A 19023-nucleotide genomic window follows, 5' to 3' on the forward strand; every position below is an offset into this window, starting at 1 on the left:
TTACTGGCTACATCTTTTCCCGGATTCAAAGCTGCCGCATGGTTAATTCTAGGTATAATAAGTCCAAATATTTTAAATCATTGAAATATTCTTATCTTATATTATTATTTATTATGGAGTATTTTTTTCTCTATTAAATCTTTCTCAGGTAGAGATTTAACACTGCATAAATTAAAATAGTTTAATTAATATAAATCTATTTTTTTCTACTGGTAATAAAAAAATGTCAATTGTCATTACACCTCAGCAATCAGCATTACACCGTAAATTTCAAAGTCAAATTAATTCTGTTTGAAAGTTGAAACAGTTTTTCTGTTTTTCTTGGTTTTTTCCACAAGTTTTTCATAAACAACCGGCGAGCGAAGTCCACTGCGTTGTTTTTTCTATAATAAATAAAGTTGTGTGGTGGAGTAATAGCAATCGGTATCACATTTAATTAAAAAAGTGTTTTTTCATTATTATTCACGATGTCTTTGGATTTATCTACAATTGCTAATATAAAAGTTAAAAGTATTCCCGGCGAGGAGGTAAGGAAAACAGTAGGTAATTTTTAAAGTTTAAATATCAGTTATAAATAAATAAAAAAAAAAATAATTAAAAACAACTGAATACCTCGGAGTTAATGAGTCTGAATTAAATGAAGAGATATATGTTGCGAAAAACATTATTAGCTGACCTAAAACTACTGGAGCTTGAATCTAAGTGTAACCGATAACTCTAGAAAAAAATGTACAAGGAAATAACGCAATATATTTATTGCGTTATTTCCTTTCCGGTTTTTCATAGTAATTATGTAGTTTTATATAGATAGGTATTATCCAATTTTTATAAGAAGAATAGTGTTATAATAAAAATTAAAATATGATTTATGAGGTAACTGCGCTTTTTATTTCCATCAACATTATAATATAGGGTTAGGATAGAAAATAGTTTAAACAATTTTGAACACTTTTTATACCTCTGTAATTTTAATTTTAAATATATTATCCTGCTTATTTAGAATAAGATGTTTAGTGTTGAAGGATTTTATTATTCTTATTAGAATTAATAGCTTTTACCAATTAGAATATTTATTTGTTTTACCGGACATTAACTGCTAAAAGTGGATTTAAATTTTATCTTAGTTCTTATAGTAGGTATCTTAGTTCATTATTTTTTTTCATGTCATTAAGAACATCTATACATATAATTTATTGTTATGTAAGATTGTAATGTAAGAAGAGTATCAAAACAGATTTTCCTAAACTAACTTTTTGCCCACGGCTTCACCTGACTTGTTTAAAACTTAAACACAATATTCTATTAATGAAACTTTTTGCCATTGGTATTAGAGGCAACCTCCTAAGATGGACGGAGTCCTATATAAAGAATCGAAGTCAAGCAACAGTATTAGGGGGTTACAGATCAGATTTTATTACAGTGACATCCGGTGTTCCTCAAGGTTCACATCTCGGACCGTTATTTTACAACGTATTTATCTATGATCTATATGAATGCTTTTTTAATTCTAATTTCCTCGTATTTGCCGATGACAAGAAGCTTTATAAAAAAATCTGCTCCATAGAAGACTGTCTCAAACTGCAAAATGATCTCAATCGCCTTTCCCTTTATTACAAAAATAATAAAATATCGGTTAATATAAACAAATGTCAAATAATCACTTTTACACGTAAGAAGAACAATGTTATTAAATTTGATTATAGATTAAATGATGAAATGCTTCAAAGAACAAATCAAATTAGGGACTTGGGTGTTATCCACGACACAAAACTGTCTCATAATGATCATGTCGAGTATGTCATGCAAAAAGCTTATAAAAATCTAGGATTCATACTTCGCACTAGTGATGCATTTAATGACATTCTATGTTTAAAGGTACTGTATTTCGCGTATGTACGTAGTGTGCTCGAATTTGCGAGTTCTATTTGGCGTCCAATCTATCGTTGTCATATTGAACGGTTAGAAAAAATTCAAAAAATCTTTGTAAAAAAGCTAAATTTTTTATGTCATGCTAATCCAGCCGACTATCTCGAATCTTGTGCACTCCACAAATTAAATACCTTGGAACAGCGAAGGGATATTATTGATATGATGCTCTTTTATGACATTGTAAACAATAAGTTGGACTGCCCGAATATTCTCAGCAATATATCTATTCAGGCGCCATCGCTCCGCACTAGACACACACACTTATTCAGAGTACCGCTTGCATCAACCAAGCATCTGCAACACTCAGCTCTTTTTCGTTTGCCAGATATATATAATAAAAAATTTTCTAATGTGGACATATTTAAGACATCTCGCTCAAATTTTAAAAAAGAAATCACTTTTTCCAATAATTCATAATAACTATTATATATAATATAGGTTTCAGTACTTAATTTTTAGTTACTTAAAGTATATATGTACTTACATACTCTCATTAGCCCGGTTTACACGCACACTCTTTACCGCGTGATTGAGTGCGCGGGATTGAACGCGGGAAAGCACGCGCGCTGAGGAAAGAGGAAAGATTGTGCGTGTAAACGATAATCGCGCGCGATTGAACGAAGGAAAGCATGGCGCGTTGGAGTGTGTGCGGAGTGGACGCGCAATCTAGTTCTCTCTGTCATCGTTTAAATGCTCGCTCTTTCCCGCGTGAAAGCCGAATCGCGCGCGAAAGAGCGTGCGTGTAAACCGGGCTATTTACACACTCACTCACAACAGACTACACACCATACCTACACCTACACTCATCACAATAGTATTTTGTTATTATTTTAACGTATATCTTTTCCTCCTACTTTCTTACTCAATTTTCTTTGTCACATGTTTATTATAATAATTCTATTAATGGAATTCCTTTTTATTGGCGTATTGTTCAATTATTATGTAATTATTGTAAGAATAGCTGTAAGGAATCAGAAATAAATAATAAATAAATAAATAAATAAACATAGTAAAACCATCCTTGACAACTACTCATATCTGTGTAAAAATGTATCAAAATACTTTGCTTTGTTTTATAGATCTAAGCATGATCTGAATATAGATAGGGACTGACAGTAGAATAAACTTTATTTTTTACTAGGTTTCCGCCTGCTTTTTCTAAAACCTAATAACTTATATATATAATAAAATAAAGTTTGGAAAATCCAAAAGTGCACGACTCATAATGCTCATTTAATTATGAAATATAAAAAAAAAAAACTTATTGTAGTTTTCGTTTTTTATTAATTGCAATTAAACGACACTGAATTAATTAATCATTCGCATTCAGTGACCTACAATCGTCGATTAGAATATTTAAAAAAAAATTTAACTCAAATGATGGATTTTTTCACAAGTTATAGTGTTTTCAGGTTTCACACATGACGGACAGGAAAATTTTTTGACCTATTTCGGTGTTTTTTTCCAATTCTATTGAAGTAAATCAATTTTTAAAAAGTATGGGATTAATCTCCATTAAATTATCTCGACAATAGTATGCAAAATATCTTGATTCCGTGAACTAACAAGGCTATAATAATAAGAATAGCTGCAAAAATGAGGCGAAAAAAATTTTTCGATCGTAAAGCACTCTCTGATGCTTCGCATCATGAGTCGTGCAAAATCACATTATCTACTATATAAAATAAGTCGGGTTTTCCTGACTGACGCTATAACTCCAGAACGCAAGAACCGATTTCCACGGTTTTGCATTCGTTGGAAAGGTCTCGGGCTCCGTGAGGTTTATAGCAAAGAAAAGGTGTCTCTGGTGGCGAAACGCAGTTCGCCCGGTTTGCTAGTCTACAATAAAAAACAGCAACAAAATATGTTGTGTAGTTTGAAAGATTTAAGCATACATAGGGACATAGGGACAGAGAAAGCGACTTTGTTTAATACTATGTAGTGATAATTAAGTTTACTTTATAATAATATTTATTTAACTACCTATTTGTTGCATTTCACTTGTAATAATACAATGATTATATAAAAAAAACGATTATTGCCTTATAGATTATACATATCTTTTTTATCTTATCAGCCTAATCAATATTTTGAAGAGTAGCATAAAGCATTGTTATAAATGTTTCATGTAGCAACTATTTATTTAAAATAGTATTCAGATTTAAGACTTAATTTATTTTTAATTTGTACAATTTGTAATAGTTATTAACCTAATTGAAGTTGTTGTTTGAATTTGAAAGACGCTGTTAAATAAAGAGGCTAGGAAATAAATTGAACACCAGATAAGATAGTTAAGTCCGGTCGCGGAGCAGAAAGAATTTCGTACAATGACCTCTTTACCTACTGACAGTGGTCACAAACATTTTTGAATGGAGTGCAGTTTACATGAAATATTTGGAGGAGAAAATGTTTTTTACTAACTTAATAAATAAATGTCCTTTATTCATTTACAATACAATAAGTATTGTAAATGAATAAAGGACATTAGTTAGACAGTTAGTTACATTTTAACTTTTTCAATAACCACGATATATTATATAAAAAAAGTGTGCGTGTACACACATAAGAAGTGAAACTTCTTTATGACCTTATTTTTCAAAAAATAATTTACTATAGGTATACAATATTACAGAAATACGTTAGTCTAACACGCGATTTCGACTTAGGCGGATTTTGATTGGACATAAAGAGTTTTAGGTTTATTCTTATAAATTTTGAATTCACAAAATCATAATTGAACACCTTACACCAATCAAGCAAACACAAACCTTACGCTCTCAGGTTAAAGGTTTACATTCCCTAAGGACGGCGGTCATTGCACCTGAGCGAGCAAGACACATTATTTTTACGCGGGAGTGACAGTGACAGGTAATAACAGGTTAATGTACGAAATTCTTCCTGCTCCGCGACCGGACTTATTTTACTTACGACTTTTAGTGATCGTTTAAAATTATTTTACAAAAGATAATCTATAATAATAAATACAGTATACAGACTAAAAAACATGTTTTAAAAAGATACTTAAAGTTATAAATTTATTCCAGTGTCACTGATCCTTAATAAGTGTAAAGTTTGAATTAAATCGGTCCATTTAAAGTGGGTCTAAATCGAGTCTAAAGGTATTGGTTATATATACAAACATACATGTGAAGCTAGTAGTGTTTTATCACTGCATAGTATAAAATAAAGTCGCTTTCGTCTGTGTGTCTGTATGATAAGATCTTTAAAAACAAATTTTGATGGGTTTTTTGAAGTGAAACGTTAAAGCATTATGTATCGTCACGTCATGGAGTAAGGTGACGATTTTGGTATCTTTGAATTTTGCCAAAGAAGTTTCACTTCTGACACGTGTGCTCGGCACAATTTTTAATAGAGTGAATTTCGACGAAGCTTTTAGTATATAACTTATTAAGTTATTAGGATTTAGATAAAGCGGGCGAAACTGTGGGCGGGAAGCTAGTTAAAAATAATCTTTCGTACTTTTTTGTTTATAGACGGTCGAGTTACAGAAGTTTTGGGAGGATCAAAATGTGGTGATTGTATTCTTTCGACGATGGGGATGCATGTTCTGCAGGTTATGGGCTAAAGAAGTAAGTTGTTTATAATGTGTTTTCTTATTATAGTTAAAATTGCAGTCAATTTGGTTATGTTTCAGTTATGGCATCAACCGGGCTAAAAAAAAAAAATTGACGTGATAGATTTTTTTAAAAATTATTTTGTGAAAGTTAATCATGAAAAGCTTTTTTATATAATTTTATTGCACTTTTAACTTGCACATTAGCATCCGACGTGATTTTTTTTCATGCTTACTTTTTTATACACAAAGATTGAGGGTAGAAATATCAAGAATAATCGACATATAATTCTTACAGAGTTATTTTTATAAAGATGTGTGAGTAGCGTAATAATTTGTATATGTTTTTCTTAGCTCGGCGACATCGCACCGGTCCTAAAGAAAAACAACATTCGTTTGGTCGGCGTGGGTGTCGAAGAAACCGGTTCTAAGGAATTCATAGATGGAAAATATTTTGATGGTGGTAAGTACTTATTAGTAAGAATGAATCATTTATTTTGAATTTTGAATAAAAAAAACATGCTTTAAAAAGTATCCTGTTATTTTAACATACCACTGAAATTATTCCATTGATATATTTGTATAGATAACTAAATCCAAGAGACATAAATAGCTATTTAATAGCCCGCGTGGCTCCGCTCCTGTTTGTCTTAGCGTGATGATAATATATAGCCTATAGCCCTTCCTCGATAAATGGGCTAAGGAAAGACTTTTTCAAATCCGACCAGTAGTTCCCGAGATTACCGCGTTCAAACAAACAAACAAACTCTTCAGCTTTATAATATTAGTATAGATAAGTACTATTGTTCGTATTGTATGTCGGTTACCCGTTTCTATATAATATGTATCCGTTCTTTCACTTGTATGACCAGTCCGTTTCACTTTTTTTCTGCCATTTTTTGTATTTTTTTTTTACATTTTTTGTTATTTTCAGAACTATACTACGTCGAGGACCGTTCGACATATCAAAAGCTCGGTTTCAAGCGGTTCAACTTGGTCACTATAATGACGTCACTATTGTGGAAGCAGTCGCGAGAGGCGATAGCTAAAGGGAATCGTATGGGTGCGTTGAAATTACTTATTTATTGAAGTGAAACTTCTTTAGACGCTTTGAGAGTAAAATTTCAAAGTTGCGTCATGGCCACAGCGTCACGTCATGGAGTAAGGCAAACATGATATCTTTGAATCTTGCCAAAGAAGTTTCACTTCTTACGTGTGTACTACTAGTACACGCACAGATTTATTTTATTTCATAAAGATAGCTAGGTACTTGAAACAATAACACTACACAAATTAAATATTCCTGCACGTTCCTCACAAGAGAAATTGCTTTTTCCATTCATTATCTATGACTTTCATAAGAATAGCAATCATTATGTAGAAAGAAAAAATAACGGCCCATTATAATAATGGCTGTCAATAACATGATAACCTTTCGCTTTTTTATAATTCAACGACCTTTATTATCGACTTTGATGTTGACTTAAATGGTTGGTCAATATAAGGGTAATTTATTGAATTTTCTATTAGAGTAAGGGCCGATTTTTCAATCCTTGGTTAAAATGTATTCGTCTAATAGCCGATTTTTCAATCCTTGGTTAAAATTTATCCGTCCAACCGTATTACACGAACATATTAAAATGTCACCTGTAAACTGTCAAAAACGGACAATTAGAATACATTTTTGAATGGTAGTTTAATACGTTATTCGACGAATAAGTTTTAACCAAGGATTGAAAAATCAGCCCTAAATTTGTCAGTTTTACTGTAAATTTATCCATTTTTTTTTCAATTACTTTTAGGGATTGAAGGAAAGCCAAAATGTTTATTAAAGTATAATATAGGTAGTTAACACTTTCAGCTATGGGATGTAATTACATACTTTTAACAATATTAACAATATTTCTTTTTTGTTCACTAACCTCCCACCTCTCAACGGCCTCACGAAAACTCTGAACCTTAGAAAATGTATTTATGAAGTAGATATTTTAGTGTAGTGTATCTTTCTAGTGTTAAAATTTTATTACTTACTTATAAGTTATATACAACATACTTACTAACACTAATACTTAGGTTTTTATTTTACTAACAAAATATGGATCTGCGGTATCCGAATTGTATGCAAATAAATAAATAAATAAAAAATAACATTTTTTTCAACCTTCAACTAAAATACGATAGTAATAATTATATGTATACGATAAGAAAAAAACTAGTATTTAAATTTGTCGCTTACCGGAGTATCCGAATATTCGTAATCCATTAACAAAAAAATTATTGTTATCATACACATACTTAATTAAATATCAATGAATTAAAAATTTAATATCAATAATAAAAACAGGTCTGGAAAACGATTTAATCGGTGACGGTTTACAAAATGGCGGCGTTCTATTATTGAAAAAGGGCGGGAAAATCGTCCTTTATTACGCGCAATACGCGCCAAGCGACCGTTTGAATAATTTGGATATATGCAAGGTCTATTGTGTTTTTTTGTATGTATATTATGTGTATGTTGTTTACATTGGTTTATTACTACAGTAGATTAACTATATACAACGCGTTCAAAACTATAGGCAAACAACATGTTTTTGTTTACGATTAATATTCATGGCAGAATCAAAATGATATAACTTTAATTGTGCACGAAATTCAACCTTATTACAAGGCATTAGGGATATACGTTTCCACACCTTATCGCACACTGAGGAAAAAAACGAACAATTTGAACACATTTTAAAAATGTATAACTACGCATTGCTAAAAAAATGTATAATGAGACCATGAAGATAAAAAATAAATATCTCACGACGCGTTTCAGTAGTTCTTCGTAGTTTACAAAAATTGTGCAATAAGACCATAGAGAGGAAAAATGATAATCTCATGATGCGTTTGAGCAGTTTTTAAGTTTTTTTGGTATTTTTACTGTAGTAGTAAACCAATGGTTCGTAATTAGGTCTAGGTGGGGATTTAAAAGGTGATTGGGTGCAAACTGGCGGCGCTCTATTGGTGAAAAAGGGCGGGAATATCGTCAGCCATTTTAAACAAACGGGCCCGGGCGATCATCTCTCGAATGAAGAGATTTTGAAGGTAGGTGTAGATACACTTTTTGTATACATTTAATATTTTTTAGTCTTAATAATTAAGAGTATATATATACTTAAGGAATAAGTATGCAGACAAGTGATTCTTGATTTTTGTTGTTTTTGATTATTCAATGTAAATCAAAAATATCAAGTTTATAAGGTTTTTATGATAATAATTATTTAATCATGGATTTCATAGCATTGCTCCTAAAACTGTAAGCTTGTTTATGTGAAAGCCAATAAGATATTTAATGATTTATGGAAATAATTAGAATATTTCTATATGTATAGTAGGAAATTTTTTTTCTTCTACCCTCAATTTTTGATAGAGTAAAAGTGTTTTAACCCAGTCTTTTTCCTTCCAAATACAACTTGCATGCAAAAATAAATATAATAAATCAATGAATTATTATATAATTCCAGAGTTTCGGCCTGGAGCACGAGTACAACGCGGAAACAATGGCGAACAAGAAACGTGACGACGTCGAATGTTCCGTACGTAATAATATTAAATAGAACTAATTATTTGTTCATATAATTTAGATATTAATCTATCGATAAACCATATTTTTATATAATTATCGTAAGTAAAATGTATAATATTCAGATCCCTCTATGTAAGTAACGTAGAGTAGTCATTGAAATGAATGAAATGATAATCCTAAATTGCATAAAAAACACATGAAAGCAAACAATGCATTTAAAAAGAGCAAAACGGGCCTTATCGCTAGGTCGCGATCTCCACCAGACAACCATTACTTTGATTTTTATGAAAGTTATTTCATAACACTTATATTACACATTTATTTATATATTTATTGGTATATTTAAGAATAAACATTAATTTTTTTTCTCAGGATGAGGCGAAACCCTAAACAGTAGTGTCCAGCATCAACTATTTAGATTTAGTCGTAGTTTTATCACACTTATAAGATTTTTCATTTATTATATCTGTTACGTTTAAAAAGTTTATAAGAAATTACTCAAGAGTTTATTTAAATAAAAATTTAATCTTTCGCGTGTGTTATCTATTTGGAAATTACGATTTTAACGGATTTTAAACGCGATTTATTCATCACCTATACTTTCTCGCTGCAGTGTGCGAAGCGTCGGGAAAATAATAAAATTAATAAAATCCGTTAAATCTTTATACAGCCTTAATGTCTAAAAAATTTAATCATTAGAAATCACAAAAAACCTATATTTCAATATCTTATTAAATGTAACAACTAACATGTATAATATTATATAATATGTATATTTAATTTGTAAGTTATTTTAATCTCTGGTACATATTTGTAGCCTTTGTAATTTTGCACAAAGTAATATAAAGAAATATCAGTTAATTTGCATTCCATTAATTTTGTAGAAAAGCATACGGGACCACTTTTTGTGTAGAATTATTTTGATTGTAGAAACAATATTTAATAAAATCTATAAACACATTATAAATTATACAGTACGCTTGTAAAATATGTATAAATGAATATTTTTGTCCTGGTAAAATTAAAAACTGAATTAAGTAATGGAATGTAATAACGTTGTATAGAAAACAACAATAGGATTACAATAAACTTGCCCGTTTTAAAATTTATGGCATATTTAATATTCATTTTTATTTATAAGACTGCGAAAAAAAATATTCCAGTAATTTATGAACAGTCCAATTGGTGTAGGTGTATATATTGTACTTTTGTTAAGTTTCATTTCTTTAATTTTTAAGAAAGGTAACATAAAGGCATTGAGATAATATTTCTACGTATGGAGGAGACACCACGAACAAAATCTGTGCGCCATTTTTTTGCTCTAAGTTTTAAAAAATATTATCTAGTTAGGTACTTACCGATGAAAATGTTATGTTAGTCACTTTTCCGTATTATTTGTGCAATATCGTAACACACACGAAGGCATTTTTGATGCGTTTCACTTTAAAACAAATAAAAAATGAGCGTGCAGTTAAGCCATATGGCTTATGTTGAGCGGAACATAAGTGATGTAGGCGGTGTCGTCTCCATATGTATATCTCAATGCATAAAGGTAAAAGCTTCAGAATCGGTAAGGTAATAGCAACGAATTCATATGAAAACTAATGTATGATCAATGATATAATATTTTCTTAATAAAAAAAAATCAACTAGTTTACATAAAACAATATGACGTAAGGTAATTTTAATTTAAAAACTAAAGAAAATTGTAAACCATTTATTCCTTAAACAGAAGCGAAATCCTAAACCCTGGATACAAGCCTTGACGGAATGTCCTTTGGCGCCAATTCACACTATATGGACAGAACGAAGGTGCAAAAACACTAGAGTGTAATAAAATATGCTAAATGAATGCGCGGCCTATACGATTTTTAATCTGTGGACTGTGTTAAAAAGTTTGCCTAGTTTTGGCGCGTTTGTGTGAATTTTTTGTTTGTAAAAGTTGACTTTTTTCGTAGTTACGTCAGCGTAATAATAATTGTCTTATTTTGTGTTTTCATTATATTTATGTAAATTGTTATAATTTACTAGTGGTCCGCCCCGGCTTCGCCCGTGGTACCTACATGTTAAAACTATCTCTCAAGTTGGATCGAACTGCACATGGTGTGCGAATTTTATTATAATCGGTTAAGTGGTTCAGGAGTCCATTGAGGACAAACATTGTGACACGAGATTTATATATATTAAGATTTAATTTGTACTCAAAATTAGCAGAAAATACTGAATTTCTATTTTGTTTGCAATGTTGTTAAATACTATTTCTACGAATAGGTATATGATAAACTGCTGCATAAATAAAGTCGTTTGTGAACTATTAAATTTCAAAATTTTATTGAAAAATTGGGTGTATAAATAAAATATCACTGCGATTTTTATACTAAATTCTAAATTATTGTTTAGGTTTTAAAGGTGCTGGATCTTATTATTTTACGTACAAACCATCTTGAGTGTAATTCGTCCATTATTTGTCATTTGACATGTTAACTGATAGATATGCTAACCAGAACATATATACCTTGATACTATATACAGAAGTTGTGAAACTGGCCATTGAAAGTTTTAAATGAATAATATTTTGTATGGAATTTTGATGAGACTGATTTATAAAGTGATAAAGGTTGTTCGTTTAGTTAAAAGTTAAATTCCAACATGGTTTATATTTATAATAAAATTTATTCTTACTGTTGGTTCCTTCAAAGTATAAACTATTGCTTATTAAAAGTATGTTAATCAATAATATGCTCAAATGTTGTATATTGTTGTGCAAAAAAAGGAAAATGTAAAAATTTATAAAAATTGTAAAAGTATAATCACGGACATTGTATTAATATTTAAATAAATATATTTATTTTAATACTTGTTTTATTTTTTTGAATAATGTTAACAAAATGTTATTAAAGCCACAAAATATCACAAAAAAAATACATTGTTTTTGCTTCAATATACTGTGGATTAAGGATTTCATATAATTATTCTTTACATTAATTCAATAACTTATAAGGGCTTGTATATTTTTACTGACTTACTTTTCCATATTCATAGTAATATACTTTTTAAGATTTCTTCCATAACCTTTTGTAGTTACAACACATTTATTGGCAGTTGGTGATAAATAATATAATTTCTTATCTGTGCCATCATAATAAATAATATCATTATCACCATCAAAAACTACAATAAAAGCAGAACCTCTGCTGAAAGCACCTATTTCTTTCAATATTCTTCTATTATGTATATAATGCATTTTATAAACAGCTCTAGTAAATGGCTGTACAAAATACGCATCACTATTTTTATCTGTGGTCAAATAGTATATTTCGTCTTCAAACAACTCGGCAGTTTTCCCGCCTTTTGGCAACAGATAAATAGAAAAATTGTGCATAAAGTAAATGTCACCGCGCTTGTCAACAATAAAGTCATCGACCTGATATTCGGTGCCTGGTATCAATTTAGATTTCTTATCTTCAAACGTGTAAATTCCTTTCTTACGAAATTCTGAATAGTACAACTTGTCTTCGTAGTGAAGATGCCATATTGTTTTGTCTTTTAGACCATAGAGTTCAGTGAAGTTTTTTACTGGATTATGCCTGTAGAGACCAAGGACTCCTGTCATGTATAAATCCTTTGTGGATTGGTCGACAGCAAGACCGAAGCTAAAACCACTGTGATTAACATTTTCGAGCCGAACATTATCTAAATCAAAAGCACCGGTAAAGTCTTGAGATCGGTTCTGATAATGAAAGTATAGAATGTTCGATGATCTGTCTATGGCTAATTGGCCGGAGAATTTGATTCCTTCTACGATTCTTTCTCGTCTGTAGCACACGGAGTGAAGACAGGCTTGGCAGAAGGCGCGTCTGGCTGTTGTATATCCAAGCAGCGTGAAGAATAAGTATAAGATTTTCATATTATGTCTGAAAAAAGAATTGAACGTTATAAGCACGATAAAGATGTAAAGTGTTGATATATGAAAACCTGGAATCTCTATTGCTTGTTATAGACCAGTTGTAAATTATTAAGTATATCCCTATTATCTGTATTTTGACGATTGAAAAGCGCTTGACGGTTATTTGAATAGATAACATGTTTGAGATTTTAGAGTAGTTTTAAAATGTGGAACTAAGGACTTGATCGCTGCAGTTCCAATAACTGTTACAGAATAAATCGCTTCTTTCTCTATGGTTTGTTTTAGTTCCGAGTTCATTCAAAAGATGGCGTTGAAATATATTCACGCTAAGCGGCTGTGCTAAGCGGCGACTCAAACTTTGTCATGTAATTAATAAAGAAGTGCTGATGAAAAGTCTAAATTTAACGATTCAGCCGTTGGGAATATTGTTCCCAGAAAAATTGAGGAGATACTTAATTGTATTTTCTTACGGCTTTTATACTTCCACTGGGCATTGAATATTGACAGTTTTCTATTAATATGTTCGCTGCTGTGTTTATATTTTATATTTTCTATTCAAATATGATAAAAAAAGAGATTATCAATTACTTCAAAATTAAATCTTAAATCTAGTTTTAACCATAAGTCATAGATAATATACATAGGTACTTTACTAGTAGATAGTTATATTAACTCAATCTTTAATTATAATGCTAAGTATAATAATGAAGTTTTGCAACCGACACCTTCACACAAGGCTTAATGATGAAAGAAGATAGTCCACATTTGTAAGCAAATCATATTTTCATTAGATAATCTCATTAGTCATTAGTAAAACATACCGGTTATTAATATAGTTATCCAATCCTTTAATAAGTAGGTAATTCATTTATTTACCTAAATGAATAGGTATTTAACTTCATACACTTTTTATATTACAATTTATTTTAATACACGTTTTATTAAGAGGTATAGGATTCAACTAAGTTTATATACAAAATGTTTTTAAGATGTGATTATCTCTCGACCTCTATTGACCATGTTTTTATCGACATAAATAAACAATTATATGAAATTGTCATTTTCCAGACTTCTAAAACGTTATTATGATATTGTGTTATTTCCTTGAATTAACAATAACATTGTAAACAATAATATTTATTTTAAACTAGCCGTGTAGTGCGGTTTCGACCGCGGACGCAAAAGCAAGTGTTTCTATAGTTTATGTGTTATTCTGATACCTACATAATATGCTACATCGCTGTCTGCTTGTTCAAAATCTAATTAAAAATTTAAGAAAATAAAGTTTACAATATTGGACATGTTTATTATTTTATTTATAAATCCTAGGATATATTAATAAACCATAATTAATTATAAATACATAATCATAAATTCAAGTTCCAAAAATAATTTCAAAAATATTTTACACAAATACAAAACATATTCAAAATACATTTTCTCAATTTACATTGGTCATATATCTCATGATGGATGCAATACATTTTGGTTTTGACCTAGACGAGATAGGAATTATAATCGCGTGCGCTGACCTCGGAAAGTCGGCGTGATGTCATAGCTTGGGGTCAATTTAACCGACTTTGAAAATGTTTAATATGTAACTAAGTATTGAAAGTATAAATTTATTTTGACGCAACATTAGCACATTTCTATACTTTGCATTGGATTACTTAAGTGCGTAAATAATCAATGAAGATAGTAAATTTTATGAATTGTGATTTTGAATATACCTGTATATTAAATAGTTAAATACCGTAGGTATGTGGCACGTGGGACACGGTGGGCACAAGATTTTAAATAAAATAATTCGTCAAAATTTGTTCATTCTATCGAATGTTGTGAAGTAACAAACACAAAAAAATACAGTCAAGTTACCTCCTCTTTCTTGAAGTCGGTTGAAAATATTCCTACACCAAAAAGAAAATAAATATAAATAAGTACTTAAGACGTTACCCGGCAATTTCGACTATGTTCAACCTCTATAAAGATTAAAGTCTGGTACAACCTGTGGGTACAACATATAGCACAATACCGAAAAAAATATATAAAATAGGATGGTCTTTGATCTTTAATTGCTCGCGAGGACTTTTTCCAAAGTTAATAGATTTCTAGAAAAAAATAAAAGAGCTCTGAAAATTTTATGTTTAATAAATTATCAGTTACACAACAGTCCTGACGAGGATTTTTTGTTTCACTGATTAGTACCTATCTTTCTAAATACAAAATGCGAGGAAAAAAGAAGGTGCATGGGGAGAGGTTTGAGATCCGTCAAGTATCCTAAAGGTTATTAGCGCATGTAAAAGCCTTAAGTACCTATATTAGGTGAAGCTAACTAATAAATTACCACATCACTTCATTTATCCAAAGACAAGATATCCATTATTCTTATTAAACTCGTGGTCACTCGATGGATATGTTTGGTCGATATCCAAGCTCTTGATTTGGGTTTTGGCAAGCGTAACAATGCGTAGATACTTTTATCTAGATAAGGCTGATTAAAGGATAGTTTAAGAAGTAAGACATTGTGCATATACCTACACATATTAGGTATATCTTATATATAAAATTCTCGTGTCACAGTGTTAGTCTGCATACTCCTCCGAAACGGGTGGACCGATTCTCATGAAATTTTCTGTGCATATCGGGTAAGTCTGAGAATCGGCCAACATCTATTTTTAATATGTACCACGGGCGAAGCCGGGGCGGACCGCTAGTATAATATACAGTTAGGTATATCTTCGTTGTAGGTATGTCTTTTTTATTAGATTACTAGCTGCTCCGCGCGGTTTCAACCCCGTGGCTCCACTCCTGTTGGTCCACTCCAATAGCCTTCCTCGATAAATGAGCTATCTAACACCGAAATAATTTTTCAAATCGGACCAGTAGTTCCCGAGATTAGCGCGTTCAAACAAACAAACAAACTCTTCAGCTTTATAATATTAGTATAGATTACTTCTGCAACTATTCGAAGCTAAATAGAGTTTTAAATGAAAATTACGTTCAGAAATAAAATATGTAACTTACTTGTTAGAGATCTTAAACGTTTGTTCATTATGTAATTTGTTCCGATGTTTTGAACACTTTACAGGTACAGTTTAGTGAGCATTGTCACGAGCAAGTAAGCTGTAATATGTCTTGATGTTGACAGCAATTGTATTTGTGTGATCTACCTCGCCCTATTAATTATTTGTTCTTATCACTATCAGATGCTATCAGTTAAAATGCCAACATTCAGAAAAATATTCAACTTACCTCCCAAACTAATACGAGTAGATAATAAATTGTTTAATTATTATTTTTATTTCATCTTATTGTTCTCGTCTCTTCAATACAGAGTGCTTATATTTTATTGTAAACCACAGATACATGTCTGTGTTGTAAACAATTGTTGTTTTCTTTCTAATTATGTTAATACACCATCCAGTTATTATATTATCTAGGTTTTAATATTAAATTTCTGCCTTGACGTTTTTTATCACAAGCAACTGAGCGTAGATCTCGTCGTGTTAAAAATGGAGGGAGATTTTTCACAAGCTTACATTATATTAAGGAGATGAATTACTGACTTGAAAAATAACTCAAGGGCTAAGATATTACTTAATAACTTAAACAGTAACTGGAGCAGATGCAGTGTGTACTTTGATGTTTTCTTGTTTTTGGTTTTACGAGAATTAAATACGTGTGGAAATTGCGAGTTTCAAGCGTGATTTTCTGGATATAATAGTCGTGATGTATCAAAAACTAGAGCTTGGTAAGGGACTAAATGGTGATTAAGATCCTGTAAAGTCGATTTCTAATTGGTTTATAATTCTTAATTATTTTTTAGCACTGACTTTGACCTTTGTATGCATAATTATTAAAACTGTTGATTATATTATAAAGCGGAAATATTTGTTTTGTTTTTATCAATTAGATAGTTACCTACTTATTTGTACAATAATGCTTTTTTGAGAAGGAAATAGCTTTCCTTTTTCATTTAAGTTCCAGGCAAAGTCGAGGCATGTAACTAGTTGCAAAATGAAAGGTTGTGAAAAGCTAACATATTAGTAGGTAAGTGACATAATACTGCGTCTCAGCGGATGCTGTTAAAATCTTGAAATCATCAGACAATGCTTTTTATTTTACAATACGTGTGGATATACCTACTCGTCGAGCTAGAGAAGGACATTACACATTGGTGTACCTCCGGGCGCTTGTGCACTACAAGGAATTTTACTGTCCGGCATTCCGATTTTTTACGGTCCGGTATGGCACGCCATTAATCTAAATGCTAGCTTGTGCACTATACGTAATTTTACTGTCCGACATTTCACTTTTCCTTATTCCGGATGGTTTTTTGTGTCTACGAGTCGCTGTAGATATAATTGTTTTCGAATACCCACTTGCTTGGATTTTACTCTTTTTACAGCATATGCCAATTGAAAGCAAGCTCTTGTTTTACTTCCTTTTAGCAATTTGATTTGAAAAGTCGGTACTGTTATTTTTATATACATTGACCTATAATTATTATCTAAGTAAGTGTTGGTAAGTTAAAGTTCAAGTGGGAATAGATTTAGCTCCTCGTCACCGATTAAAATAAATAAGTGAAACACGCATTTCAAATCTCTTACGGAACGTTACTTTTTATTATAACGAAGTAATATAATATTTCATCTTCTATATTTTTTACTCTTTTCTTGTAAAATGCAAAAACAATCATTTATGATAGCATTATACCGCCAAACTTCCTTGAACTGTACCGCACTGATCCGAGTAAAGACGGACAGGTGCACAAGCCAATTCATCGGTTTTTTCATGCCAAACCGGACTATTAATCAATTAATCGGCAATTAATCTAAATACTAGCTTGTGCACTATACGTAATTTTACTGTCCGACATTTTACTTTTCCCTATTCCGGATGGTTTTTTGAGTTTACGAGTCGCTGTAGGTATAATTGTTTTCGAGTGCCCACTTGCTTGGATTTTACTCTTTTTATTGCATATGCCAATTGAAAGCAAGCTCTTGTTTTACTTTCTTTTAGCTGGCAATGAGATTTGAGAAGTCGGTATTGTTATTTTATATACATTGACCAAGCATTGACCTATAATTATTATCTAAGTAAGTGTTGGTAAGTTAAAGTTCAAGTGGGAATAGATTTAGCTCCTCGTCACCGATTAAAATAAATAAGTGAAACACGCATTTTAAATCTCTTACGGAACTTTACTTTTTATTAAGTATAACGAAGTAATATAATATTTCACCTTCTATAGTTTTACTCGTTTCTTGTAAAATGCGAAAACAATCATTTATGATAGCATTATACCGCCATACTTCCTTGAACTGTGTACAGTGTACCGCACTGATCCGAGTAAAGACGGACAGGTGCACAAGCAATTCATCGGTTTTTTCATGCCACACCGGACCGTAAAAAATCGGAATGCCGGACAGTAAAATTCCTTGTAGTGCACAAGCGCCCTAAGTATTTTATGAAGCGGAAAATTATGTCATTACCAAAAAAGCAGGAAGCGGCGGATAATTAATTATAGTGAAACCTACCACTGCACAATATAGATATCTACATATTACATATATGATATTGTTAGACGTAACTTTTGATTTAATATTTTTGTGGATAAATAGTTGTCAATATAGTTGTCACTGTTTCCTGTCCGAACATGCTTAGCTGTCGAATACTATAAATTGCCGCTTTCCTTTGACTCGTGGCGCATTCGTACGAATCGTGCCTAGGGGCTCGGACGCTGTTTATACGACGTTCGACCCAACTACCCTCACTTTACTAATAGTCGTTGACTAGCTGCGTTTTGTTATCAACTACCTACATCAATTAGGTAGCTGTGTAGAATTGCAGTACATTTTTATTACATTCAAACTAATATTTAACCTTGCCTCGCTTTTTTTTTTCTTATATCAGAAGCGGGATAGAATTCAAGCCCATACTTTTTAAATGTGTTTAAAGTTTACGTAGTTTTGTAACGGCATACTGGCGTTTGTGTTTTTTCGTTCGTTGTGTGAAGTAAAAGTTTGTTACGTGGATTATTGT

General features: G+C 31.1%; 2 protein-coding genes across 4 annotated transcripts; one reads left to right on the forward strand and one right to left on the reverse strand.

The window, feature by feature from the left end:
- Positions 1 to 288: 288 nt before the first annotated feature.
- On the forward strand, positions 289 to 11928 carry LOC149476518 (prostamide/prostaglandin F synthase-like). Of its 3 annotated transcripts, XM_089711814.1 has the most exons (9): positions 289 to 539; positions 5424 to 5519; positions 5858 to 5966; positions 6438 to 6566; positions 8460 to 8593; positions 9013 to 9084; positions 9447 to 10327; positions 10627 to 11104; positions 11263 to 11928. In XM_089711814.1, the coding sequence occupies exons 1-7, from the start codon at positions 468 to 470 to the stop codon at positions 9462 to 9464; spliced, it is 630 nt and encodes a 209-aa protein (XP_089567940.1). In that variant the 5' UTR covers positions 289 to 467; the 3' UTR covers positions 9465 to 10327; positions 10627 to 11104; positions 11263 to 11928. The 3 variants fall into 3 exon arrangements, with proteins under 3 accessions (XP_089567940.1, XP_089567939.1, XP_089567941.1); XM_089711813.1 differs by having other exon boundaries at positions 9447 to 11104; XM_089711815.1 differs by having other exon boundaries at positions 291 to 527; positions 9447 to 11104.
- A 168-nt stretch (positions 11929 to 12096) lies between these two features.
- On the reverse strand, positions 12097 to 13011 carry LOC149476519 (ommochrome-binding protein-like). The gene has a single exon (XM_089711636.1). The coding sequence runs from the start codon at positions 12979 to 12981 to the stop codon at positions 12097 to 12099; it is 885 nt and encodes a 294-aa protein (XP_089567762.1). The 5' UTR covers positions 12982 to 13011.
- Between the last annotated feature and the right edge of the window lie 6012 nt (positions 13012 to 19023).

This window comes from Colias philodice, chromosome 27 (genome assembly GCF_061535455.1).
Source record: "Colias philodice isolate Cphi_HAF_F1 chromosome 27, ilColPhil1 Martin Lab GWU primary, whole genome shotgun sequence".
Lineage (NCBI taxonomy): Eukaryota > Metazoa > Arthropoda > Insecta > Lepidoptera > Pieridae > Colias > Colias philodice.

Coding starts and splice junctions, on each gene's coding strand:
- LOC149476519 (XM_089711636.1), bottom strand. CDS start 12,981: ATGAAAATCTTATACTTATTCTTCACGCTGCTTGGATATACAACAGCC.
- LOC149476518 (XM_089711813.1), top strand. CDS start 468: ATGTCTTTGGATTTATCTACAATTGCTAATATAAAAGTTAAAAGTATT. Junction 540..5,423: donor GCGAGGAGGTAAGGAAAACA/GTAGGTAATTTT, acceptor TTTTGTTTATAG/ACGGTCGAGTTACAGAAGTT. Junction 5,967..6,437: donor TGGAAAATATTTTGATGGTG/GTAAGTACTTAT, acceptor TGTTATTTTCAG/AACTATACTACGTCGAGGAC.